The sequence below is a fragment of the Cricetulus griseus genome, assembly GCF_003668045.3.
Source record: "Cricetulus griseus strain 17A/GY chromosome 1 unlocalized genomic scaffold, alternate assembly CriGri-PICRH-1.0 chr1_0, whole genome shotgun sequence".
Lineage (NCBI taxonomy): Eukaryota > Metazoa > Chordata > Mammalia > Rodentia > Cricetidae > Cricetulus > Cricetulus griseus.
Genome location: NW_023276806.1, coordinates 88,251,538 through 88,279,203, shown reverse-complemented (window position 1 = coordinate 88,279,203; position 27,666 = coordinate 88,251,538). Strand labels below are relative to the sequence as shown.

Sequence of the window (27,666 nt, the reverse complement as noted above, 5' to 3'; positions counted from 1 at the left end):
TTAAACAACTCTCAATAGAAGAATCTCAAATGGCCAAAAGAAAGAATTGTTCAACATCCTTAGCTACCAGGGAAATTCAAATCAAAACCACTTCGAGATACTATCAGAATGGCTAAGATTAAAATGCTAATGACATCATGGTGACAGAGCTGAAGGTTCACATCTTCAAATGCAAGCCCTGAGCAGACAGCAAATGCAAAGTGCAAATTCACCAAGCCCACTCCCAGTGCTATACTTCCTCCAGCAAGGCTGCATCTCCTAAACCTCCGCCAAACAGTGCCCCCAACTGGGACCCAAGCTTTTAGATTCCAGATCCTATGGGTACATTTCCCATTCAAAGTACCACAATCATGTAATCTATATACCACAAAGAGACATACAGACAACTTTATAGTTCAGTATTGTTTTCATATAGATACACCAAATACCACCACAATCTGGTTTTAGATGAAATACCTCACAGGGATAAATTAGAGGAAGTATGCTTTATTTTAGGTCAGTTTCATGATGGGGAAGCATGGTGGCTGCAGCTCTTTACTAAGTTATGGTTGGCTACATTGTGAGAATAGATGGGAAGCAAATAGAGAACAGAAAACAGGGCCAGGATGTAAGATCCTCCACCAGTTATTCTACTGCTGGGCCGCAGTTCTTACAGCTAGGCCTCACTTCCTAAACATTCTATTATCTCCCCAGTCAGCACCCACAGCTGGGGAATGAGGCGCGAGCTTACAGGGGACATTTTACATTCAAACCGTTACAAACATTCAGCTTTTGTTAATAAGACGGTTCATTTTTCAGAGCCTTAATGGGCTCAGGTGTTTTCTTTGCTTGGAGGCAAAGACAGGTCTAGACAGAATCTGTCACTATTTCTGGAAGAGGCCTGACTGCCTGTGTCCTCAGAGAACTTCAGGGATTCAGTGAGACTGGGAGAGTGGGGGAAACAGTCACTGTCTTGGTCCAGAAGTCTGGGCTGTGGATTTGTGATCAAAACCCCAAGGTCATTTACACCAACATTTTTCTGAACTAAGGGTTCTAGTAGTCCAAAATCTGTAGAAATTGTTCTTAGGCCTAATGTACCATGAAAGAAACAACTCCGCCACTGCAGGTAACAGCAACATTACTATTAACGAGCCATTCAGTCTGAGCCTTGGAAAGGCTGGTTCATTAAGCTCTCAGCTTCTGAGAAAAGTCTGCAGTAATCTACCTTCTGGACATGGCTTGCTTCCTTTCCACAAGGTCTGAAGGAGATCATGGGTTTTGTTGTTTACATCTCAGTGTGCATTAGCCATATGAGCTCTTGTCTCTTCATTTTTGTGTAATGAAGAAAACAAAAACAGTCACCCGAGGCATTGTGCTATGAGGTGAAGAAGCATTGAGCACCCATCAGTGTGCATTTCCCAAGGCCCCTCCCTCTGAGAGTGCAGAGGTGGCTTTTTGTCACCTTTGCTTTATCTTTGTTGACTTCTATGATACTTGGAGGATGCAGTCACTGTGGCCATGAGGAATATAACTGTTTTGAAGATTCCCAAACAGGATAAAGATGACGGTGCACAGACCAGGAGCCTCCTCAATATGAATGTAATTCCCAACCTAGAGAAAGACTGAAGAATGAGGAAACCATTTGAAGGTACAAAATGCTAATATAACATCTCGAAAGTTGTCTCAGTGGTTAACAGCACTTGGTGCACTTCAGAAGACCTGAGTTTGGTTCCCAGACCCCATATCAGGCTACTCAGAGTCACCTGTAACTTCAGCTCTAGGAGAACCAATGCCTTTGTCTTCTGAGGACATCTGCATTCATGTACACATAATCCAATTCAAACACACACCTACATATAACTGAAAGTAAGTCTTTGAAAAATAGGAAATATTAAGATAACAAAATATGCTAATGATTTTGTCACCTCCAGTACAGCATTTCCTCAGAGAATTAGGACCAGAATTCCTGGGTGATAAACATACCTTTTCCAAGAGGTAGGCTTGGCAACCAAAGGGTAATTTCTCAGACATAGCTGCTGAGGTAAGAAACTCAAACTGAAGTGATAACTCCTGGGCATATACCCAAAGGACACTCCACCATACCATAAGGATGCTTGCACAACTATGTTCATAGCAACTTTAGTCATAATAGTCACAAACTGGAAATATTTACATGATGGAGTATTACTCAGCTGTTAAAAACACTGGGGAATTTGCTGACAAATGAATGGAACTAGAAAAGATAAGCATGAGTGAGATAAATCCAACCCAGAAAGACAAACATGATTGGTGCCCAGTCCAGTTGTCATCCGAGAGGCTTCATCCAGCAACTGATGGAAACAGATGCACCCACAGCCAAACACAAGGTAGAGCTTTGGGGAGTCCTTTTGAAGAGGGGGAGAAAGGATTGTAGGACCCAATGGTGTCAAGGACAGCACAAGGAGACCCACAGAACCAACTAACCTGGGCTCACAGGGGTTCACAAAGGCTGAACTGACAACCAGGCAGCTGGCATGGGACTAACCTAGGCCCTCTGCATATGTGTTGCAGTTGTGTAGCTTGGTCTTCTTGTGGGACTTCTAGCAGTGAGAATGCGGGCTGTCTGACTCCATTGCCTACTTTGGGGCCTTTCCCTCCTGCCGAATTGCCTCACCCAGCCTTAATAAGAGAGGAGGTGTCTAGTGTCACTGCAATTTGATATGTCATGGCTCCCTAATATCCATGGAATACTTGCTCTTTTCTAAGAGAAACATAGGAGGAGGAGGAGTGGGTCAATGGGGAGGGGATGTGGAAGGAGACTGAGAAGAGAGAAAGGAGGGGAAGCTTTGGTTAGGATATAAAAACAAGAAAAACAAACAAATAAATAAAAAGAAAGGGAGGCCAAACATGAGTGATAAATCATTTCAAGACATTCTGAGATCATCGAGAACTAAGCCTTTATTAAGAGCCTAGAGGGGATTCTCACACTGGGGAGAATATGTGAACCATCCATCCACACTTCAGAAAAAGAAGACTAGTGAGACATGTGACAGACCTAGGGACAATTTGATCAGGGTCAGGAAGTCACCTTCTGGGTCACTTGTGAAGGCTGAGCAAAATGAGCATGGTCCCATAGTTCACCAGTGAAGTAGGAATGAGAGGCTCTCTGGGGGTCCCCTCCCCCATCCCATGTCAGTGGGAGACAACTGAGAAACCCTATAGTAGGGATGAAGTGTGGCCCAGGTGACTGGGGATAGTAATGGTATCATATGCAAAATGTGTGTTGAGGGAGCATGCATGTAGTAAAAAAAAATCTTTCCAGTAATATATTTTTGTTCATTAAATAAATGCAAGATACTATGTTATATAGGGTACGTGTGGGGTGTTGTATGCATGTGTGTGGGCAGGGACATATTAACATGTGTGCCTATGGAATGAAGGGCAGAGGTTGACATTGGCTGTTTTCCTTAGCCATGCTCTGCTTTATAAATAATGGCAGTCTTGCACTTGAACTAGGGTGGCTTGCTGCTTTGTCCTTGGGCTACTGTTTCTGCCAACAAGCTGTCTGTCACGCATGCTCATTCCACATTTACATGAGTGCTGGGGATCCAAACTCTGGTCCTTGTACTTGCATAGCAATAACTTTTACCACTGAACCATGTCATCAGTCCCATGCTATAGTGTTTGTATAGGAAAATACAGAGAAGGCTAAAAGAATAACACATTAACCCAACAGTTCTGCATGAGTACTGACTGAGTATAAGAAATGAATGTGGAATCATAAAAATGATTGGTCTGTTAAAGTAGTGTGACAAGGGGATTTTCCTTTCTTTTGATTTCTATTTTGCAGTGATTTCTTCTAAACTTTAAGATGGAAATATACAGGTGAAAGAGTTATAATCAACTGAGAAATTTAGACTGTAGGGGCTGGAGAGATGGTTCAGAGGTTAAGGGCACTGGCTGCTCTTCCAGAGGTCCTGTGTTCAATTCCCCAGCAACCACATGGTGCCTTACAACCATCCGTAATGAGATCTGGTGCCCTCTTCTGGTGTGAAGGCATCCATGCAGCTTGAACACTGTATATGTGATAAATCTTTAAAAAAAATTAGACTGTAATTTCACATATGTTAACATTATGCACATTGTGAGATTTTTCTTTTGTATTTTTAAAGGTTAATTAAAAACTTATAGTTAGTAAAATTAATAGTATGTGTGTTCCTTTATGTATACTATTCCTATCATGCGTATATTGGTGCCAGCTAAGCCAGAAGAGGGTGTCAGATTCCTAGGAACTGAAATTGAAAGCTGTTGTAAGCCATTTAATGTGGATTCTGGGACCTTAACCTAGGTCCTCTACAAGAGCAGCTCGTGTGCTCTAACTGCTGGCCCGTCTCTCCAGCCACTTGTGAGTACTTTTGCTCTTTTTCGTTTTCAACTTCTTTTTAATTTATTGTTTGTGTCTTCCCCATCATGCATCTTGATCCCATTCATTTCCCCATCCCTTTGTATCTTCCCTCTGCCCTTGCAACCTTGTCCCTCCCAACCATGAAAGCTGTAGTGTGACTCAGTGAGTCAGACAGTAAATTCTTTTATCCATATGTCTTTACTTGCAAGTGTTCATTGCAAAGAGTCCTTGGTCTGGTTCTAGGCCTCTGGTTTCTGCTACACTATCGATGCTGGGCTCTCACTGGGACTCCTCTTGGATACCCTATTGTTGCTGTGTGTTGTGGAGATCCTGCAGCTTTGGGTCGGCATGACCAGGCCCTTTACATGCTTCAGCAGATAATAGATGGAGTGGTTATTGGGGTGGGCCAACTCATAACTCTGGTTGTGGGCCTGGGTGGTGGCAGGGTTGGTCACACATCCAGTTCTCCCTGTCCTCGCCGCCAGGGTGAGCTCTCCAGCATTGCCCCAGAGGGTTCACTCCTTGAATCAATGAGCAAGGGCCAGGGCCAGGGCCAGTTCTGATTTCACACCCTCAGGGTCAGCTCTCCCATACCTACACCATCAGGGCCAGCTCTGCTGTGTTGCCCAAGCGAGGTGCAGGGGTCACTGTCCTGAGTGCTGCAGCAGGGACAGCTCTCCTGCTCTTATGACAGGGCCAACTGTCCCAACCTGCCATAGATGTCGAGGGGCAAGGAGTGGGGAGTTGGGGAAGGTGGGGGGTGAGGGGTGGGGAGGGCATCATAAGGCAGATGAGGGGTTGGGCGGGATCTCTCCTGCTCACGTTCTCAGGCTGGTTCATCTGCACCCACTAGGATCAGCTCTACTCTGCTGTCCAGGCAAGGTGCAGGGCCTATTTCCCGAATGCGGCAGCTGGTAAGGAAGGAGGGTAACCCATCTGCCCACCACAGGTGGCAGGGGCAAATGGGGAGGGCATTTTCCATCCCTCTTACCACCACAAGGAAAAGTGGTACCGGCTATGCCCCTCTCGTGCCCTCAGGGCTGGCTTACCCACATCCCTGTCTATAGTGCTGCCCAGGGGAGGTGCAGGGCACATTCTCCGGAGCGCTGCAGCTGGTGAGGGGCTACACTTTTGTTCGTAAGGACGAGATTTAAAAGGTTCTGCATTCCGTCATGTAACTAGACCATAAATGATTCAAAAACATCTTATTGTGTACTTTTAGCTTATTCTGTGTCTTAGGAAGACCGTTAAAGCTATATTCATTACCAGCACACATCGAGTTTGTATGGATTTCTATCACATCTGTGAGGAAAGTGCTTTGGAGAAACGTTGCATGATAAAAGGGTCTACACTATTTTCAAGATTTAGTACTTTGGCTGGGTTGTATTCTGAAAATACATATTTTGTACTTGAAGGAGAGATGTTTGAAAAGGGGATGAGGGGGTAACTGGGGAGGAATAAGAGTAAGGGTAAATTGATCTCATAAGAGAGGTTTGTCTCTGAGCTGGGACTGGTAGGAAAGGAAGTTATGGCTCAGCAATAGAATGGGCAGGGTTGAAGGAGTAAGAGTGTAGCTCAGCAGTAGAATAGGTGGGGTGGGGGAGTAAGAGATATGAAGGTAGAAAGGGGGAAGTAGACATAGGGAGCGAGAGCGGAGAAGAGTAGAGAGGGGAGAGAAGATGGAGGGAGAAAGGGGGGAGAGGCTATTTCAGGAGAAACCAGAGCTATGAGCCTGAATCTATGAGAGGGGACTGAGAATAGTCCTGCACGTGGTATTTAAGGGTAAAGGAAACAGCACATGAAAGAAGTTCATTAAATATATCTGGACCTTACAGACTGTTTTCTAAGGTAGTTTCTTAGCATCCTTGTCATCAATGAGGTAATTATATGCTTTCACACTTTTGGTACCTCATGATAAAGCAAGATGCTTCTCCCCTCATCTTTGGCATAGGGAAGACCCCACAGAATTGGCTGCAGCAAGACTCCATGAAGCCAACAGTGCTAGACAAGAGAAGGACAGTTTGTACAAAATAAAGTGACTCAATCTCAGAATTCACATTTCTGTCATTTATTTATTACAAGCATAAGGGGATTTTCAGAAGTTTCTTCTCAAAGGGTTACTCAGCTCCCAGTCCAGATCCACAAATTGCAAGTGATTGCAAGGCCTGTGATTGAGACATGAAAATTATGTAGCAAGTAGTGGCAAGCCGAGTCCACTGGGACACACACACACTAACGCTCAATCAAGATGCTTCACTAAAATGTGTGTAATTTCCACACTAGTCAGTTTCTTCAGACACCTTATTAACATGGCCAGCAGAATGATATGCTTGGCTCTAGGATTTCTTGCATTTTTATGGGCTGAATTGGGAGCTCAAGACAAAACAACGGAGGAACACCAATGCAGGTTGATGGCCAAGTTTAATTTGTCTGGATATGTAGATGCCAAAAACCATTCACTTGTTATTGCAGGACTGTTTCCTATTCACTCCAGGATCATCCCTGTAGATGAATCTATTTTGGAGCCAGTATCACCCATGTGTGAAGGGTAAGCCATTCTTTAGTCTTCTTTTTTTTTTTGTTAATTCAGACAGTGGGGAGGAGTGGTGATCATGGGGCTTGAGTCTCCAGCTGGAGTCGTGATGCTGTACAGAATAGTTGCTCCTCACAGAGTGCTCTGTGGTTCAGTAGAGCAGCAGCAGCAATATGTAAGAGCTTGTTAGGCATGTAGAGTTAGGGGCTGCATTCCAGACTTACAGAAGGAGAACCTATGTTTTGTGAAGACTCCTGTTGATTCATGTGCACACAGAGGTTTGAGAAGCACAGTTGCAGAATTGTGTAGCACTGCAGCCTTACTGTTAATTTGCAAAGATAAACCTCTCTCCAGGAGAAGCACACTGCAGGGGAGACTGGTTTATCTGAGCAAGACCTACCCTGCTGGATTTTGCCCTTAGTGTTTGTACCTCTAAGTTGCCTCCTCAGAAAATAGGATCCATGTCTGGCAGTAAAATTTGCCAGCAATCAGTTGTGAGAGATGCAAAGCATGGATAGGACAATTATCTGTACATAATACACACACACACACACACACACACACACACACACACACACACACACACACACTTACACACACCCCACAACCACTTCAGTATGAAAAGAATGCCACAAATTGAAGAAAGTAAAGCAAATTACCAACAACCTATTGTTATCAGAAAGCAACTTTTCATTTGTCTGTATCATTCTTATATATTATATATATATAAGGATATACATATATCCTTAAATAGTCATAACTGTAACACAAGCACTGTTTTAGATGGGCCTTTTACCTAACACACTAGGCATTTCCGTGAAGCTTCATGGCCATTAGAGTTGTCAGTGCACATTGTAAACATTTAGCAGTTTCTGACAGCTTCACATCTTCACTGATCACAACTTCTTTCCTTTGAAATGTTTCACACTCCATATTTGAGGTGTCATTGTGTGAAGGGTAATAATCATCTCCACATCTTCAGAAAGTACAAAGGTGTACAATGAATCCCTTCCTCAAGCCGGGGATTGTTTCCCACTCTTGCAATGAAGGAAAGGGAATGGAGGAAGAAGACATGGGATTTTATTTACAAATAGATTATTGTAGAGTCAAGTTTTACTTATAACAGGAGTTTCCACTTCTTTAATCCCCAAATAATCTGAAATGAAAACTTAGCATTCACTATAATTTAACACATTGGTATTTTATAAATGGAATTACTTAATTCGTTCTCCACTCTTTGCTGGAACTTCTGAAGGTTTCTCTCCAAGCAATGTTAGATGGTAAAGACAATACACAGATTTTAAAATATGAATTTTCCTCCCTTAAAATAATGTTATTACACCATAGTTGAAACAGTAGAGATATGTGCTATTTAAAATAATTATGTGTTATTTAAAATAATTCCCCAGTTAGGGTTATTTTGGGATTTATGTAATCATTGAATTAGGATTTGAGTGGCCACATCTTGGACTTATGCTAAAAAATTACATTTCTTTAAAATTTATCTTTATGATGATTTTCCACCAGTATCTGTCAATAGTTCCTTCTGTCTATCCATCCCCAGTGTTCACCAAACCTCTTAACTATTCTTCCATAGGATTCAACTTTTACTTCCAATAGTCTATGTAGTATTCAAAATCCAGTGTCAAACAAAGCAATATTAATTTTATTTTTTGAGTCATAAACTTTAACTAACTCAGAACTCCAATATGGGCTTTGGAGAAACTTTATTCTGAAACAAACAACTTTAACACAATAGCAATTTCAGTAGTCCACTGTTAAAAGTTCATAAAACAGGAAGACTGTATTAAAAACAGGAAGACTGTATTATTTTGAAAATGTTGCTCAGAATAGAGGAAAATAATGAAATGGAGAAAAGAAAGGGGTATTAAAGTTTTGTTTTATAGTCATAAAATGTTATGAAATATTGTGAATCTCATAATGAAAATTAATGAATGAAGGAAACTACCACAAATCCCATCTTTTTAATAATTATCCTCTGATGATTTAAAATGATTTCCCTGTTAATTCTTAAAATACCTCATATGAAGCTTTAAGTATAGAAAGTGTTCATATTGCTTGTTTCACTCATAATTGTGTTCTCACTACTGTATCATTTCTTGGATGGTTGTTTTGTAACGATGGAAAATATTCTCATACTGCTGAGGCGCTATCAGTGGACATATTAGTTTGTTCTAGTTTTCTAGTAATCTCTGGGGGCTGGAGCAATGGCTCATTAGTTAAGAGCATCGGCTGCTCTTCCAGAGGACCTGGTTTCAATTCCTAGCACCCACATGGGAGCTCACAACTGTCTATAATTCTAGTTCCAGGGAACCCTACACTTTCACACAGATATACAAGCAAGTAAAACACCAATAAAAATAATTAAAAACCCTCTGTACTGCCCTTTGGGGTAGACAGTTTTCTTCATTAGAGTTGCTTTCTCAGCTGACTTCTCAAGTGCTGGAGTTACTGGTTCAAAGCAGGCAAATATTTTTCTAGCTCTTGAAGTGAATTTTTAACCTTACTTTAAAAAAAAAGACACTGCTACATTTATTTCAAAAGTTTGATGATGTCACTGTTGTTAATCTGGAAACAGCAACCTGGGCTGGTGCAGGTTCTGTGCTGTGGAGTCTGCTGCCCTCTTGTCTCCTTCACTGTGCTGCTCCAACTGAGCCCTCCCCCTCCTCTAATCACATCACTCTTTCCATTCCTTGAACTAACTAATGTGTTCCCTTATCATAGAGCCTCAACTCATCCAGCTCCTTGTGTTTGGTTCCCTTCTATTTCCCTGTCATCTTTTAATCTTCAGCATGCCTGTGAGTTCCTCCATGGCTGGGTGTCCCTTTGTTCCTCATCTACTCATACAGATGCCTTTACCATCTTGTGCTGTAACTGTTTGGCTATTTTTCTGTTTCATAACCAGAAAGTGCTATGTTTATTCTTTTACTGTTGTGTTATATTGTTTTGAGAAACAAAAGACCTACCTCCTATATGAAAATTCAATCAAAGTGATATGGAAGAAAATTCCAATGTTCCAAAAGGGTTATTTGTTGTTGAATATTGTTTTAATTATTACATTTATTTATTTTTTATGTTTGAATGTCTTGCCTGCATGTTTCTATGTGCACCATGTACATGTTTGGAGCCTGTGGAGGCCAGAGGTGGGTATCAGATCCTCTAGAACTGGAGTTATGAATGGTTGTGAGCCTCCATGTGGGTGCTGAGAATTAAACCTGGATGTTCTGTAAAAGCAACAGTGCTCTTAAATGCTGATCCATCTCTCCAGCTTCCTGTGGTTGGGTATTTAATAAAATAATTACTGAAAACACCAAGTTAGATACCTACAGAAGACTTTAAGGCATAAAGTAATTAATATTGGAGTACTTGCCTTTAGTATGTTAAAATGTAGTTTAACACTGAAGAGAGAAAGAAGAAAATAGAAGAGTTATTTGTTATTAGAGGAGGAATTGAAAAAATGTGATATTGAACTGCAACACCTATTTTAATGGCTAGAGAATTAAAAGGATGATGTATCATAATAAATATCTCAGAAGAAGGACTATGCAATTGGAGTTGTATTACATAATTTTTGTACTTTTTGTACTCCTGCTTTAAGTGTCCTAATGTATTTTAGTGGTTTTCTTAATTGTATAAAATAATTTTATTTATTTATTTATCTTTTTGTTTGTTTTTATATGCTGACCACAGTTTCCCCTCCCTCCTTTCCTTCCAGCCCCCCCATCCTCATCCACTCCTCTTCCTCCCCTGTTTCTCTTCAGAAAAGGGCAGGACTCCCTTGGATATCAGGCAGCCATGATATATCAAGTTGCAGTGAGACTAGGTGCCTCCTCTCCTATTAAGGCTGGATGAGACAATCTCGGAGGAGGAAAGGGCCACAAAATCAGGCAACAGAGACAGAGACAGTCATGCTTTCATTGTTAGGAGTCCCACAAGAAGACCAAGTTACACAACTGTAACATATATGCAGAGGGCCTAGGTCAGTCCCATGAAGGCTTGTGGGTTCAGTCTCTGTGAGCTCCTATGAGCCCAGGTTAGTTGGTTTCCTTGTGGTGTCCTTGACACTACTGGGCCCTACAAACCTTCCTCCCCCTCTTCCACAGAATTCCTGGAGGTTCACCTAACGTTTGGCTGCAGGTCTCTGCATCTTTTTCTATCAGTTGTTGGGTGAAACCTCTCTGATGACAGTTGGGCTAGGCACAAGTCTGTTTTTCTGCTCTTAATCTATGTTAGTCATTTTTATAATCATTTCTAATGTTCAGAAGAACACAGGTCAAGGTAAGGAAAAGAATCATATGGTCCCAGGGACTTCCCATGAGAGGGGAAAATGAGGAACTGTTTGTTGCTGAGGAGAATTCTGACTAGAAGTATATTTTTGTGACAAAGAGATAATTGGCCATTTGAGAACATCACAGCATGTAAATATATATATATATATATATATATATATATTTATATAAATAAATAAATAAATAAATAAATATATCCCAAAGTCTGATTCCCAAGAATACTAATCAATAGTGAATGTGATTCACTTGAATATTTGAAGAGGGTAATGCCATGAGAGCAGAGGACTGAGGTATCAGCTGCTGCTTCAGCAGGAAGCTGTAATCACTTTGTAAATGAAGCTCCTTACTGGGAAAGACCCCCATTCTCATCCCAATGCCCACCCACCCCCACTCGCACTCCCATCCCCACCCACATCCCCAACACCACCCTCACACACACACCCCCACCCAATGGTCAGTCCTTCACAAAACTTTGTCTTTCCAGGTTTAACTTCCGGGGATTCCGGTGGATGAAAACCATGATCCACACTATCAAGGAGATTAATGAGAGGAACGACATTTTGCCCAACCATACTCTGGGCTATCAGATCTTTGACACCTGCTATACCATCACTAAAGCAATGGAGTCAGCTTTAGTGTTTCTTACAGGGCAAGAAGAATTCCAGCCCAATTTTAGAAACAGCACTGGATCAATTTTGGCAGCAATGGTTGGAGCGGGGGGATCGTCCTTGTCAGTTGCAGCTTCAAGAATTCTTGGGTTGTATTACATGCCTCAGGTATCTTGGAATGTTGTGTTGAGTACTTGTAAAGAAATAGAAATGGGGACTGGAGAGATGGCTAAAAGGTTAAAAGCCCTTGCTGCTCTTGCAGAGGACCTAGATTCAGTCCCCAGGACTCATATGGTGGTTCTCAACCTACTGAAACAACAGTTTTAGGGGATCTGAAGCCTATCTTTTGGCCTTCATGGGCTGCTGCATGCTTGCAGTGCACATAAACTCATGCAAGCACACACATACATTTAAAAATAGTGGAATTCACCCTTTAATCCCAGCACTCGGGGTGTTGGCAGAGGGAGGCAGGCAGATGTCTTGAGTTGGAGGCTAGTCTGGTTTACAGAGCAAGTTCCCCGACAACCAGGGTTGTACAAAGAAACCCTGTTTTGAAAAACAAACAAAAATGTTTAAAGAAATTTAGTGTTTGGAAATTGTTAAAAATAAGGAGTGCAGGAGAGGTTGAGATAAGCTCCAAAGACATCCTAGGATGGGTACTGTGTTCCAAGTGACTCTTCAGCCTTGAGAACTGAGGCTTACTGAGAGGTGATTTGGGATTACTCTTCCCAGAACATCTTGCTTGCACTGATGGCATCACTAAACTCTACAGAACTGGATAAACACTTGGTGGTTGGTCCATAGCTGGAATAAGGCACATGTTTTGGTTTTGGTCTCTGTTGATGATTGTTAAACATGAGCTACACCATCATACTCACAATCTAAAATGGCTCTGGGAATTTAAAAAAATGGGTATCCTTTTGGGATACTACCAAAAACTGAAACAACATTACAGATATTTCACAAGTGCAAGTATATACATACATGACTGCCATGGCATAAATATGGAGGTCAGAGGACAACTTTAGTGACTCACTTTTTGCCTTCCACTTAGTTGAGGCAGGATTTCTCTTGTTCCTGCTGCTGTCTAGTAAACTGGAAGCTAAGTGTCCTGAGAGCTTCTGGCCAATTCTCCTTTCCCTGCCTCCCGTCTTGCTACAGAAATGCTGAGATGACAGGTGTATGTTACTGCATCTACCTTTTACCTGGATTTGGGGAACTGAACTTAGATCATCAGGCTTGCATGGCAAGCACTTTCCTCACTGATCCATCTCCCCAGTCCTGTCTTTGCCTCTTAAAAATGTTCTTTCCTGTAGATAGTTTCTACGATGTTGCTGCCTGTGTGACTCTAAAGAAGACCGTAAATGTTAGCCAGAGGATTGAGAGTGAAATAGAGGGCCAAGGGAAGAGAACAGAGAGTAGATTACTGCATGAAGGAACTGACAGTTCTGGAGCTTTGGAATTGTAACATAGAAGACTTTGCTGGAGGTGATGCATTGGTAACATGATAAGGAGAGTGAGTGATATGGAGAGTTAAGTTACAGGAATACACAAAAAATTGTCACCAACACATGGTGACCTAAGTTCCATTATCCAAGACCCAAAAGATGGGAAATACATGCAAGGATTACTGAACAAATGACAAAAAGGACTTCTTTATGTGCATAGTTATAGACTTATAAAATGGGAGTGTTGAGGAACTTAGTTATAGAAAATGCTTGCGTAGGCCTGAGGTTTGAACTACCCGTGTCAATCTAAGTTTTAGCATCTACTCATGCAGAAGTCCTGGAAGAATGAAATAATAAAGAGAAAGATAAAAAGGAAAGAAAAGAACAAAATTAATTGGGGTGGCAGAGGAGTGAGGCACTGTAAGCAAGAGAAACTGGTGCTGCCAAATGGATGGGGAGTGGACTTATTCCATCATCTTTGTGCATGAGATACTGAAGTTGCCGAACAGTCTGAATGTTGTGACTCAGGGGAGTGATCATATCTCCAGGGAGCATAAAGGAAAGAGCAAATGACCTGTCTGTCAGTGCTATTCATGAAAAACACTTCATTGAATTTTATCAATAGTAGGCTGCTCTAACCCCTTTGGGGTTGACAGCACAGACCAAACTTCTATCAGCAGGCCCCACTCATTGAACAGGAGTAGTGAGTCATTTTTCATGGAAAAAATGTGAGGAAAAAGAGAAACTGCTCAGTACTTCCCTCTGTAAATAGAGTCCTGAATTGGTCTAGATAATAAAATGCCAGAGTCAGATATAGAGGGAAATGCTGAGAGATCAGAGAGAAGGAGCAAGCCACAGCACTCCATAACTCCTAAGCATCTCAGCAGAGAAGAGAGCAACTTCCTGTTTCTTCCTGCTTATATCCTGTTTCTGCCCAGCTATGTCACTTCCTGTCTGCCTGTACAGACCTCCAGACATCTATGGTTAACTAGAGGCAAGCTCCATTCTCTGAGCTCCAGACGGGCTTTATTTGTGCAAGAAAGAAATCACCACAACCCTCTCAGAATATTCTGAAGTTGTCATTTAAGAATTAGCTCTGGCTTCCTAGTAACTATAAATGTTTTCAATTTTAGGTGGGCTATACTTCTTCCTGCTCAATTCTTAGTGACAAATTCCAGTTTCCTTCTTATCTTCGTGTAATACCCAGTGATAAGATCCAGTCTGAGGCCATGGTGAATCTTATCAAACACTTTGGTTGGGTCTGGGTAGGCGCTATTGCAGCTGATGATGATTATGGAAAATATGGAGTAAAGACATTTAAGGAAAAAATGGAGACTGCCAACCTCTGTGTTGCTTTCTCTGAAACCATTCCCAAGATCTACTCCAATGAGAAAATGCAAAAGGCTGTCGATGCAGTAAAGACTTCCACTGCCAGAGTCATTGTGCTTTTTACCTCTGACATTGATCTCAGCCCCTTTGTGCTGGAAATGGTTCATCATAACATAACTGACAGAACCTGGATAGCCAGTGAAGCCTGGATTACCTCAGCCCTCATTGCAAAGCCCGAGTACTTTCCATATTTTGGTGGAACTATTGGATTTGCAATACCAAGAACCATTATACCAGGATTGAAAGAATTTCTTTATGATATACACCCTAGCAAGGATCCAAATGATGTCTTGACCATTGAATTCTGGCAAACTGCTTTTAACTGTACCTGGCCCAATAGCAGTGTGCCTTACAATGTGGATCACAGAGTGAATATGACAGGCAAAGAAGACAGATTGTATGACATGTCTGATCAGCTCTGCACTGGGGAGGAGAAGCTGGAAGACCTGAAAAATACCTATCTGGATGTGTCTCAGCTCAGAACCACAAACAATGTCAAACAAGCTGTGTATGCTATCGCTTATGCCCTGGATGGCCTCAGCAGATGTCAAGAGGGACATGGGCCATATGATCCAAATAACACTTGTGCGTATATACCTACCTTTGAGTTCTGGCAGGTGAGTTGTTTTACTTCATGATATAGCATGCCATTCATAAGTATTCATGATGTTTAAACTATTTTCCTTTGTATTTGATAGTCACATTTCCTTGCATGACCACTTAAAGAAATGGTTTGCCTGTTTGACTTGGATATGTTTTTTGTTTGTTTGTTTTCTCCTGAGACAATTTTTTTTCTGTAACAACCCTGGCTGTCCTTGAACTCACTTTGTAGACCAGGCTGGCTTTGAACTCACAGAGATCCACCTCTGCCTCCTGAGTGCTGCAATTTAAGGTGTGCACCACTACAGCCTGGCTGGAGGTGTATTTTAAGTCCCCATTTATTAACAGAATGGAATCCATGTCCTAGACAAAAATAATTCCTTTACTAGATAAGCTGATTTTTTAAAACATAAATAAAAGTTAAAGGTAAATATTCTAGGGATAAATGAATGGCTTGGAGACTCCAGTTTCTTCTCATTTGCCTGTTCCAATGTTCAATATGGGGCTTTTCTTTGTAATCTAGAATGTTCACATTTAAACAAGAGGGAAAAAGGGCATGAAGACCATTTCTGGAAATTATATACAATTCTTCTTATACTCACATAGCCGTATTTTAGTCATGTGGTCTTATCTAGCTTGCAGGGAACTAGAATATGGAGTCTTCATGCAGCGTGAGAACTGTAGGAGGTAAGGATTGGGGTGCTATCTGGAAGACTCACTTCTATGCCTCTTGTGTTTAGTCTCATGTTGGCTCAGAGTAACCTTGAGGCCAGGGGCCATACTTTTAATCTGGGCCATACCTTCTGTTGAAAGTGTGTCACTCTGGGGGTGGTCTTTGAGGTCCTTTTCTCAAGCTTCACTCAGTGTGACAGAAAGTTGACGTCCTGTTGTCTTTGAGTCAAGATGTAGCACTCTCAGCTGGAGCACCATGGCTGCCTGCACCTGCCATGCTCCCCTTCATGATCATAATGGACTGAACCTCTGAAAGTGTAAACTAGACACCCTAGTTAAATGTTTTCTTTATAAGAGTTACCGCGGTCATGGTGTTCTTCACAGCAATAGAAATCCCAAGTAAGACAATCTCTAACTTGTCTCTTCTTCCTTGACTGTTCATCATCACTTTACCCTTATATAACTCTCTGTCAATACAACAGAGCGTGCAGTGGCTGGGAACATTGCATTTCCTGTTGACTTTCATTTTCAATTATTGCTGATATTATTAACTTTGGCAACTTAATTACAGTAGTATCACCTTTCTTTTTCTATATTGGATTGCTGTGTTTCCCTTGGGAAGTAATCATTATCCTGATGGGCAATATTTTGAGGCTCTGAAAATGTATTACTTTTAATTACTTTTTGCCTAATAGCTTTAGCACTCATTGACAATTATTCTTTAATTTTTTGTTATTACTATTGTGTATGTGTGCCTTTCTTGTGGTGGGGTCAGTTCCTTAACATGGAGGCATATGAGCAAAAAGACAATGAGCAGGTCCCTGATATGGTGCTCCACCATATTTGGCTGTCTTATAGAAGTAGAAACATATTTTAACTAAAGGAAAGTGACTATGCCCATCCAGAAATAATCTAGAAGATCCCTTTGAATAAACAGGTCTAAAATGAACTCTTAGAACTCAGGTGGGTCTTGCTTATTAGGACACTGAATAAGTAAGAGAGAGGAAGGGCTTGTAAAACTAAAGCTCAGAGAGCTGAGGGAGTACCCTAGCTACTCATGGAGGTACTGGGGTGTGTGTAGACAAGTGTCACCTAGGTCTTGCCAGAAGAGGAGACAGAGCTCTCCTTGTCAGAAGAGGAGACTCAGAGGAATAGATTGTCTGGACTTCTGAGTGTGGAACAGTCTTAACTTGGTAACAGTGATAGTCCTTGCAGCTTAAGATAGAAGGAAGACTTGATAAGGTCCAATTCACATAGCTTTGAGTGGTCATTTATCATGCAGGGCCATTTTAAGATAGACCTAGTCTCCTAAGTTAATGTAAGGATGTTTTCCTGAGAAAGAGAAGTTACACTTGTGTCTGTTTTTGTCCTGGCACTTGGTGACAGTCTTGATCATCTATCTGGAAGCTATAACATACTGAAACAGATAGTGAATTCTGGGTGTAGCAGGAGGTGTGCCTGGAGGAAGGGCCTATCATAAAGGACTTAAGTGAGGTTTCAATAGGTTGTAGACTTAAGTAATATGGGATCCTGATAGTACAACTGGGAGAAGAATGGGCCAAGAATGCTGTTTTGAGTGCAAGCTAAGTAAGATCACTCCCAAGAGTTCAACTAGCCCTTTCTGCCCTCCTGGAAGACAGAGACTGTCCGCTATGGTGGCTCAAGCCTTTAATCTCAGTACTTGGGAGCCAGAGGCAGGTTGATCTCTGTGAGTTCCAGGGCAACCTGATCTACAAAGAAAGTTGTAGACAAGCCAGGGCTACATGGTGAGACCTTGTCTCAAACAAAGCAAAGCCAACCAACAAACAAAAAGCCCCAAACATGTGGATGTCAGATTAGAGATAATACTTGATTTTGAGAGTGATATTAGAAAAGGATCTGGTGATTATCTGTCTTTGGGACCAGAGGATCCCAAAGTGGGAGAAATGTATTCTCTGAGGATGATGGTTATCTCCAAGGCCCTTTCTTATTTTTGTGGGGAATGCCTCTATCCACCTATTCACAAGAACCAATAGGTATTTGAGTCCCTTGCACAGAGGTAGGCGAATGAACTCTATTTGCTAATCTTCCTCTGGCATATTCCACTGTGTTTAACAGGCCTTAAAAGGAAAGTGGTCTGAGGACTACTTTAGGATTGGTCAGACAACAGGTTGGAAAAGCTTTGGAAATGGACCATAAGGAACTCTGGTGCCTGTGAAAAAAAAGATCAACTAGAATTTGGATGGTCTTAGCGCCCCTGTCCCCAAAGTGTGGCATTATGCAAACAAAAGACTGGGGGAAAATCTATGGAGAAACAGGTTGTTTTCTGGACTCTGCAGCCATCCTTCCAGGGTGCTGGGAAGCCCTGGTCTAAAGTCTGTTGAATCCACTGAGAGATGCAGTGAGGATATTGGAGAATGGGACTGGGAACTAAGGCAGCCTCAAGGAGAAGCTAAGCCACTTGTTTTGCCTGTTGAGCAGTTTGTTTGTTACCCAGAGAAATGCCTCCGTGGCCCATCTGATGGATCTGGAAATGTATACTGGCCACCTGAGTTGGAAGCCTGCATGGGACAGTTCTATGTACATGGGGTTAATATAAGTCCAAAGAGCCAGACCTTTTTATTGAGAGATTTGGGTCTTTGAAGGAGAAATTTTATATCCACATGCCATTAACTTTTGAAGAGTTAGAATAGTACTTTGATATGAAGTACATTTGTTTGGGCTGCAGCCAGATTAATAGTGATCTATACACTGAAGCGGCTATTCTTATGGGACAGTTTAAGAAGGGTTAGGGTTTATCTCAAGAGCCTTGAGGTAATAGAGTAAGCTGTTGGATAATCTAGGTAGAGGGGTCCACCTTTTGGTGGCAACTATGATTTGAGAGTATGGAAGGATGGGGATATAAAAGAAAACAGCTTTAAGGGCTAGTATTGTGAATTAAGAGGTAATAGAGGATATTTTTCTGTCCAGGAAGATGGAAGGATTGAGAACTACATGGTGAAGTTCATTTATGGTCCTCAGTTCACAGCTGATTCTGTAATATCTATCTGATTTTTTTTTTTTACTACCATGCTAGGCATGTCATACAGAGTTACTGGGACATAGTGGCCCAGTACTCAGAAATTTATGAATATGCCTCAGGTTTTAAAGGACATTGGGGCCTTTGAAGAAGTTGTTAAGGTCCTTAAGATTAATTGTGATAGGAGTGGCTGCTGGTGAGTTCCCAGAAATGGAAGGATTCCCTACTTCAGGGACAATTTGTTGTGTGACATAGGGGTCTGTAGTAGAGACTATAAGAAGGGCCTTTGAGGCTCTAGATGGCTCTGGGCTATAATAGGACAATGGCCTGGTATTAGAAGCTTCAAAGAGTTTTAGATCAGCCTGAAACTCAGACAAGCCACTTCTTAGGAGGGGAATGGGGCAATAACTTCAGACCAGAACAGAAAGATCTGCATATATTACAGGTAAACAGGATGTGAACTCACTGGTTGGAGCTTACCATCAATATCAGTGAAGAGGATCTGGGACTGGAGGGGTTGAACCCAAAAAGGTGTTAAGGGCTGAAAAATAATGGCAATATCTAAAATGAAAATAATTCCCCCCTGCTACATCTAGGGTTGACTTAGTCTCATCCCTAGAGATGAAGAACTTTGGAGCTTGTCGAATCCCTGAAATCTGTTAGCCCTCAAAGGGAGGAGATTCTCTCCATGGCTCCTCCATGCCCCATAGAATGCCTTATAGTCCAGGAAGAGAATCAAAAATATTTGTCCTTTCACAGGTTTGACTTGACCTGTGGTCCTTGCATCAATACTGGCCTCCCTTCATGGAGGACAATTATTAGTCAAATTATTCGAACATTTTTTTTTCTAGTACACTTTGCAGATTGGACCTGACTCTGGTGGACACCTATTGTCCCATGACCTCGGGTGTTGCTGGCTTGAATTGTTTCAGCTAGTCTTGAACTGAACTGATGGCCACTAGATGGTGGCTCAAGGCTTTCCTGAGGTGGGTAGGGAGGCGTATTGCCATCACCATTAAATGTATCTGTCTCTTTCTTCCTCCAGTTTGACTCTCCTGGTCCTTGACGTCTCTATTAGGTAATTAAAGAAGGCCTTGCTTACTAAGGTAGGCAAGGTTGTCTGGTGTTCTTGGTATAGTTTTTGAAGCTTTTATCTGGTATCTAGAGAGGCTTGGCTTATAAGATGTACAGCCAAGATGACTTGGTCTCTGGACTCTCAGGATCTAGATTAGTTCACTGGAATATCATTTCAGCTAGCCTACAGTCAAAGAGGAGAGGAAGGTTCTTGGAAGACCCATAGTTTACTTCCTGTGGCTTATTATAATTAATATATTTGGTATTAGTCTTTATTACTCCATTTAAAAGACAAGTAATCATCTAATATCAGCAAATCCTTCCTCTTTATTTCTTAGATTGGTGGCCTAATATGGCGAACAGGGTTCTGTGTCAGTCACAGCAAGGGAGCTTGATCAGGCTGTATTTGGGTTATGTGTATGAACCTCATCTGCCTAGGCATGAAAGATCAGATGCAGGCCTTTTAACTATGCATGCATCATGTGATCAGCATGGTGTAGATATACCATCAAGACAGCTCAAAAGCCACAGCAGCCTTTGGAATTCGCTAATGAAGTTGGAGGAATCCTGGAGAAATGACCCTAACTTGGATGCATTTAGTATAGGTCAGACACGGGAAAGGAACACTTGGAAGGTACCAAGGTCCCTGTTAGCCATCTTGCAAAGAGGAAGAATTTCTTTTCTGCTTTTTTGTTTAAAAACAATCTTATTTTTCATATCCATCTGAGTTTCCTCTCCCTCCTGTCCTCCCATGTCCCCCACCAGCACCCCCATCCAATCCCCAGGGAGGGTGAGGCCTCCCATGGGGTATCATCAAAGTCTATCACATCATTTGGGGCAGGGCCTAGGTGCTCCCCCATGTATCTAGGCTGAGAGAGTATCCCTCCACAGGGAATGGGCTCCCAAAGTCAATGCACTAGGGATAAATACTGGTTCCACTGCCAGAGGTCCTATAGACTGCTCTGGTCTCCCAACTGACACACATGTTCAGGGGGTCTGGTTCAGACCTATCCTGGTTCCCCAGCTGTCAGACTGTTGTCTGTGTGCTCCTACTTGCTCAGGTCAGCTGTTTCTGCGGTTTACTCTGTCATGGTCTTGACCCTTTTGCTCATCACTACTACCTCTCTACAACTGGATTCCAGGAGTTCAGCTCAGTGTTTGTCTGTAAGTCTCTGCTTCTGCTTCCATCAGTTACTGGTAAAGGCTCTAGGATGATACTTAAGGTAGTCATCAATCTCATTATAGAGGAAGGGCATTTGAGGTAGCCTCTCCACTATTGCTTAGATTCCTAGTTGGGATCATCTTTGTGGATCCCTGGACATTTCCCTCCTGCCAGATTTCTCTTTAAACCTATAATTGTTCCCTCTATTCAGGTATCTCTTGTCTAACTCTCTTTCTTTATTCTTCTCCTGACTCAATGTTCCTGATCCCTCATGTTCTCCTCCATCCTTCTCTTCCATTCTACCTCTTTCCCCCTCCCCCTCCCACCCTGTGCTCGAAATTTGCTCAGGAGATCTTGTTTCTTTCCCCTTCTTCAGGTGTCATTTATGTCTCTCTTAGGGTCCTCCTTGTTTCCTAGCTTCTCTGGGGTTGTGAATTGTAGGCTGGTTATCATTTGCTCTCTGCCTGTCTAATATGCACTTATGAGTGAGTACATACCATGTTTGTCTTTCTGGGTCTGGGTTACCTCACTCATTATAGTTTCTTCTAGTTCCATCCATTTGCCCGAAAATTTCAAGATTCCATTGTTTTTTTTTTTTTTTTTCCCCTCTGAGTAGTACTCCATTGTGTAAATATACCACATTTTCTCTATCCATTCTTTAGTTGAAGGACATCTAGGTTGTTTCCAGGTTCTGGCTATTACAAATAATGTTGCTATGAACATAGTTGAACAGATGTCCTTGTTGTATGAATGTGCTTCTTTTGGGTATATGCCTAAGAGTGGATTTGCTGGATCTTGTGGTAGACTGATTCCCATTTTCCTGAGGAATTGCCATACTGATTTCCAAAGTGGCTGTATGAGTTTGCACTCCCACCAATAGTCGAGGAGTGTTCCTCTTTCTCCACATCCTCTCCAGCATAAACTGTCATTGGTGTTTTTGATTTTAGCCAGTAAGAATGCTTTTCATAGAGGAGGTGGTTGCTTTTCTTTGTTTTCTGAGTTCCCTGTAGGAAGTTCCAAGTAAGGGCATATCTGGGTAGGGAGTTGTAACAGCAGGGGAATGGAAGAAAACTCATGGAGTGAGAAGGGAAGGAGAAATAGGCTGAGGAGAGGTTGTAGAAAGCAGGGCCTGCATTGTTAAGCAGAGCTGGGACTGAGGCCTGACCAGCAGCTGCAGAGAAGCCAGTTGAGTGGGGACTTGTTTGTGCACAAGTGGCCTTACTGATCTCTGGTGAGTTGGTGACTGCACTAGGAACTTCGTATGGAAAATTCAAGAACAGCATGTGATACTAAGGAAAACCAAGCACATGTCCCAGTGTGATGGGTTACTTTTCCACTAAAGAGAACATGCTATTGCCTCGATAAGTTTGGTGGGGTGTAGCAAGAGTTAGAGAAAGGTTTTCCTCAGAGAATTCCTGTTGCTATCATCCATTGTCCTGGAATTGTAACATCACTCCCACATACTGTTGTGCCTGGGACCCTGGCTTCTGCACACCCTCTCCCCTGAAACACTATGGGGAGTGTTTCCTTGTCAGCATTTGTCAATCAAAATCCTACCAATTTTTTCTTTTCTTTCTTTTTTTTTTCTAGACAGGGTTTCTCTGTGTAGCCTTGGCTGTCTTGGAATGCACTCTTTAGAGCAGGCTATCCTCCAACTTTGAGATCTGCCTGCTTCTGCCTTTCAAGTTCTAGGATTAAAGGGGTGGGCCACCACTGCCCAGAAAATTTCTTCTTACCTCTTAATTTAAGTTGCTATATGACTTCCATTTTATTTCATTTAAATTTAATTGAACAGACCTAGTTACTGTTATGTTAATTACATATAATATGTTTAATTTTGACATTTTCATACATGTACAGTCATACACACCTGATTATCTTCTCTTGTCCCTCTTCTCTCATTTCTACTTTGATGTCCTCTTGTGTGTGTGTGACCCAGTGAGTTTCACTAGGGCTTTTGGTAGGATAGTTGAGAGTTTGTTCACAGAAGCATTTACACTTCCCAGTATAATAATAAATAAGCCTTTTTCTCCCTAGCAACCATCAACTGTCTATACATCCATAGGAAGGATTGGGAATGCATGAACCCCTCTCCCTGCCATTATAGGGGTTGGTCCAGCTTTGTGCAAATCTTGTTCAGGTAATAATAGCCGATGGGAGTTTAAGAGTGACATTTCAAGCCAGGAAATCAGCATTCCTTATTATATCCCACAAAACCCTCCAAGGTCTTGTGTTCTTGTGTTGTGGTTTAAATGTGTCTTCTGGCTTGATTTCAGAATCTTTTCCTTGACCAGGCTACTGATAAAGGTTCAATCCTCAATACCACTCAGTGAGGAGAATTCAAACTGTTGTAACGGAAATACAATAAGCCCATTAAAGGTACAGAAATGTGCATGCCATCAATTGCAGCCTAGTGATCCACTGTCATTGACCTTAAAACTAAAAATGGAAAAGTTACTAAGGAATACTCTAGAAGCTAAAAATAATATTTAGGACAGGTGTAGAAATTGTAAATGGATGAGATACAGGAAGTAGTCAGAGAAAGTGAAGAAATAGAGGAGAAATAAGATTAGGTAGAAGAAAAGAAAGCAAAGAGTAAAGAAAGATATATAGAGAAAAAGAGAAACAAGGGAAATATTTGAAAAAAAAGTAACCCAAAAAGAAAATAACAACAAAACCCAATAATGAAAAACTTCAAAAACAACAGCAAATTAATGTAAGAGTGGGTATTAAAATAATAAAATAAGAGTATCTAAAAACAGTAAGCTAAAGTGAAAATATTAAATGTAGAGCAGGTGGGAAAAAGCAGAAACAAAGATAAAAACCAGCAACCTGCCAACCAAGCAAGCAAAAACCAAGTATAAATACACAAGAAGACATCAATGAAAAGATGAAAACAATAAGGAAAAATTTTGTAGACAAATTTAATACATTATTAAGGGGACTAACAACTAGAAACACAAAAATTTAAATAATACAATAAAGTAACAAAAGTGATGAAAGTATAGTAAATAAAAAAACCAAGAGACAGAATGGAGAGAGGAAAGAGAGGAGAGAGAGACAGTGTTCATCTAGCTTCTTCTTATAGACATCTAGCCATATGCATAGGGCAAAAGTGTCACTTGAATTTGTGGACTTTTCCTTTCCTCTGGCTATGCTGTTGTGGTCAGTAGTGGACAAGTGTCTTATACCCATCAGAGCTGTCTTTACCTCGCTAACATTCCTTCTTTGCTTATAGGTGCCTCTGCTGTTTATACTTATTTGCATTCCATGGGCTGGGGAGGTGCTCTTGCCCCCTCCCCTGCCCCTGGGAGACTTCCTGGATTATGTTCTCTAGGGTGGCTTATGCTTTAACTAAGGTGAGTCCTGTGTGCATAGCGAGTGTGGGAAGCAACTGCAGTACTGAGGTTGATACAGGTGAAGTGTCTGTGTTCACACCTTCAAGAAATCCTGAATGCAGCTGTGGGTATCATACATACCCTTGGAACTTCAGTCCTACAGCCAAAGAGAACAAATATGTGGCTCCAGAGTTTGATATACCCCCTGACCTCAGCCTGAAAGCTATCAAACTCCGGGGTCAGTCTTAACTGATAAAATCTGCTCTTGTTAACTTAGGTTGGGGCTATACCTCCCTACGTATTTCCTAGCCATTGCTGGGGCTCTTGCTATGTATTCTTGTCTGCATCAGCTACCATGCTCTACACAACTGATTCCTTAAGATCTGCTCACTCAGGAGCTGTGATAGGCTAAGTTGAGGCTTTTTGATAATGTGGTTGTTCCCTACTCTTAGGCTCCCAGGGTGGTGGTTCCATTTGAACAACAGGTCCCCTCTGGATATGGTACTCAGGTGCTAGTCTCTGAGACATATAGTGTGACAAAATGGGCTTTTTCTCCACCATTAACTAGTCTGCTGGAGGAATGAAGGCTACAGCCTGGTCCTAAGGGGAGGACTGGGCACCTCTTGGTTTCCATTTGGAAGTAGCTTCCTCCCTTCATGGTGGAACCTGTGTTTGGTTTATTGTTTTTTCGTGTGTTGCTCATCTCTTTTCTTTGCACGTTTCACGTATTCTTTCATTTCCTCTCTGAATTTCTGAAGGCTCTCTTTCTTTTTGTTTTTGGTCTGGAGTCCAATCCCCCCCCCCCACACCTTACTCTAACTTTCATTAGTTTACAACCGCAGCTTCCACCTTATGATCTTATCAGAAAATTCTTAGTGAAATCTTTGTAACCTGGTGTACATTTACATTTAGAGCACATTTTCATGTGGCCAACCATGCTTCAAGTTTGATTTGTATATGTGGCTATTGGTTGCCCTGGTAGATAAAAATAGAAGGACTCAGAGGAAGCATTACAATTTCATGAATTAAATATGAATTTGAAATGATTTTCTTTATAAAATATTTTCTAGGTAACTGAATTTTTACAAATTATTTTCTTCTCTTGTTTTTTCTCCTGTGTTGTTTTCCAGCTGATGTACTATATGAAGGGAATTAAATTTAAAACGCATGATGGAAAATGGATAGTTCTGGATGAAAATGGAGATGTACTACATGGACACTATGATATCTTAAACTGGCAATTAGACGACAATGGAGAAATTTCCTTTGTGACAGTTGGGAAATTCAACTTTAGAGCTACTAAGTTTGAGCTCTTTATTCCAAATAATTCTTCAATATTTTGGAACACTGAGTCATCAAGGGTTAGTTGCATTGATATATTATCTTATGTGACTTTATATACTTTTAAGGATACCAATGAAATGTAAAATACTTAGAAATTATTCTAATTACAAATTAGTTTTCCTTGAATACAACACATTTTAAAATAAATGAAAATTCACATTTTTAAATTTTGGAATATTTTCTTAGATTTTAGTATTAAACATTAGTTTCAATATGTTATCTTTTCAAGCACCTTGGCCATAGTTATTTTGACCACTTTTGTGTTTTATTTCCTTTTTTTGTTTATATAGTGGTTAGGGATGTAAATGTATGTATGTGATATACATGTGTGTCTGTGATTGTATGTGTACATGCATGTAGAGACCAGAGGCCAATGTTGGGGTCTTCCTCAGTCACTCTTCATATTGTTTTGTGAGACAGGGTCTCTCACTGAACTTGAAGCTCAACTATTTAGCTAGGCTGGCTGGCCAGTGAGCACTAGTAATTTGCATGGATCTCTCATCAGTTCTGGGGTTACAATGTACTCTACTATTCCATCTTTTATTTCTATGTTTGGGATCTGAACTCAAGCCCTTGTGTTTAATAACAAGCACTTCACCAAAGCCATGTCCCTAACACTCCTCTGTGTTTACTTTCACCCAATCCACTCTCTCAGTGGCCTTTCCTTTATCTCATTTCTATTCTGTGTTACTCTGCCTTTGCTCAATAGTTTTTATTAAATTTTCATTGAAACATATTCTTTATCTCTTTGTTACTTCTGTCTTAAATCCAGAAATGTCCTTTTGTTATTTCTTTTCCAAGTAAAGTCAACCTTTTTTTTATTTCTTTTGAATTTTATATCTGCTGAAAAAAGGTACATTTCTGTTTCAAAGTTAAATCTATTTTTAAAAGGATGCATAAACTCATAAAAGCTTCACATATTTATGAGCTACTCTGTGTTGTTTCCATGCATATACACAGTATGTAATATTTAAGTTAGAAATATTCTCAAATGTTTATCATTTCTTTATGGTGACAGTGCTTAAAGCCCTCACTTTTAGAAACATTAGGCACAGCTAGAGTCATCTTGCTATGCGATTGCACACTGGAACTTCTTACTATTATCTAATTGTAACTCGGTCCAGCCCCTCTCAGTTCTGCCCTTTTCTAGTAGTCTGTCCAGCCTCTGATAATCACTATCTTGATCTCTAACAAGATCAACATTTTAGATTCCATATATGCATGAGATCAGAGAGTACTTACTGATAAATTCTTTATCCTGGGTTATTGGAAATCCACCACCACCACCGATTAATAAACCAATCAAACCGAATTATTAAATTCAGGTTTAATGAACAGAGCAAAGCAACTCCTGGGTGATTCTCAGGAAGGCAGGAGGGGAATCACATGGCAAATATGGCTACCAGGTCTTAAATAGCCTATAGGCGTGCTCTTGAGCCGCCTGCAGGGGAGGAGTTGACTCTTGGTGGGTTTTGAGGGGGTGGGGTTTGGAATAGGAGGAGTGAGACCTGAATATGGAATGGGGCCCCAAGCTGGAGATCCCAAATACACCAACCTTTTTGGGTATATATGGATGCCAGTAGGGCTTCCACCTAAACATCCCAGACTCTTTTGGTTAATGGGTGCCAAGGGCTGGGCTGGAGATTTTACCAGAACACTTACCTTTCTGAGTGTGACTTACTCCACCTACTATGACAATCACCAATTCTGTCTATGTTGTTGCAAATGTCAAGATTTAATTCTTTTGCTATGACAGAACTATATTCAATTGTGTTACATTTTTTTTTAACAATATAAGAGTTTTATTTCTTTTTTTTCCTCCCCCCC

General features: G+C 41.2%; 1 protein-coding gene across 1 annotated transcript in view; it reads left to right on the top strand.

Moving 5' to 3' along the window:
* The first annotated feature begins 6,672 nt into the window (after positions 1-6,672).
* Positions 6,673-27,666, top strand: part of LOC100759878 (vomeronasal type-2 receptor 1) — a 39,453-nt gene continuing 18,459 nt past the window's right edge. Inside the window, exons 1-4 of the mRNA XM_027391625.2 lie at positions 6,673-6,911; positions 11,691-11,982; positions 14,396-15,268; positions 25,626-25,856. Coding sequence (XP_027247426.1) covers positions 6,673-6,911; positions 11,691-11,982; positions 14,396-15,268; positions 25,626-25,856 — 1,635 coding nt within the window. The remainder of the gene's footprint in view (positions 6,912-11,690; positions 11,983-14,395; positions 15,269-25,625; positions 25,857-27,666) is intronic.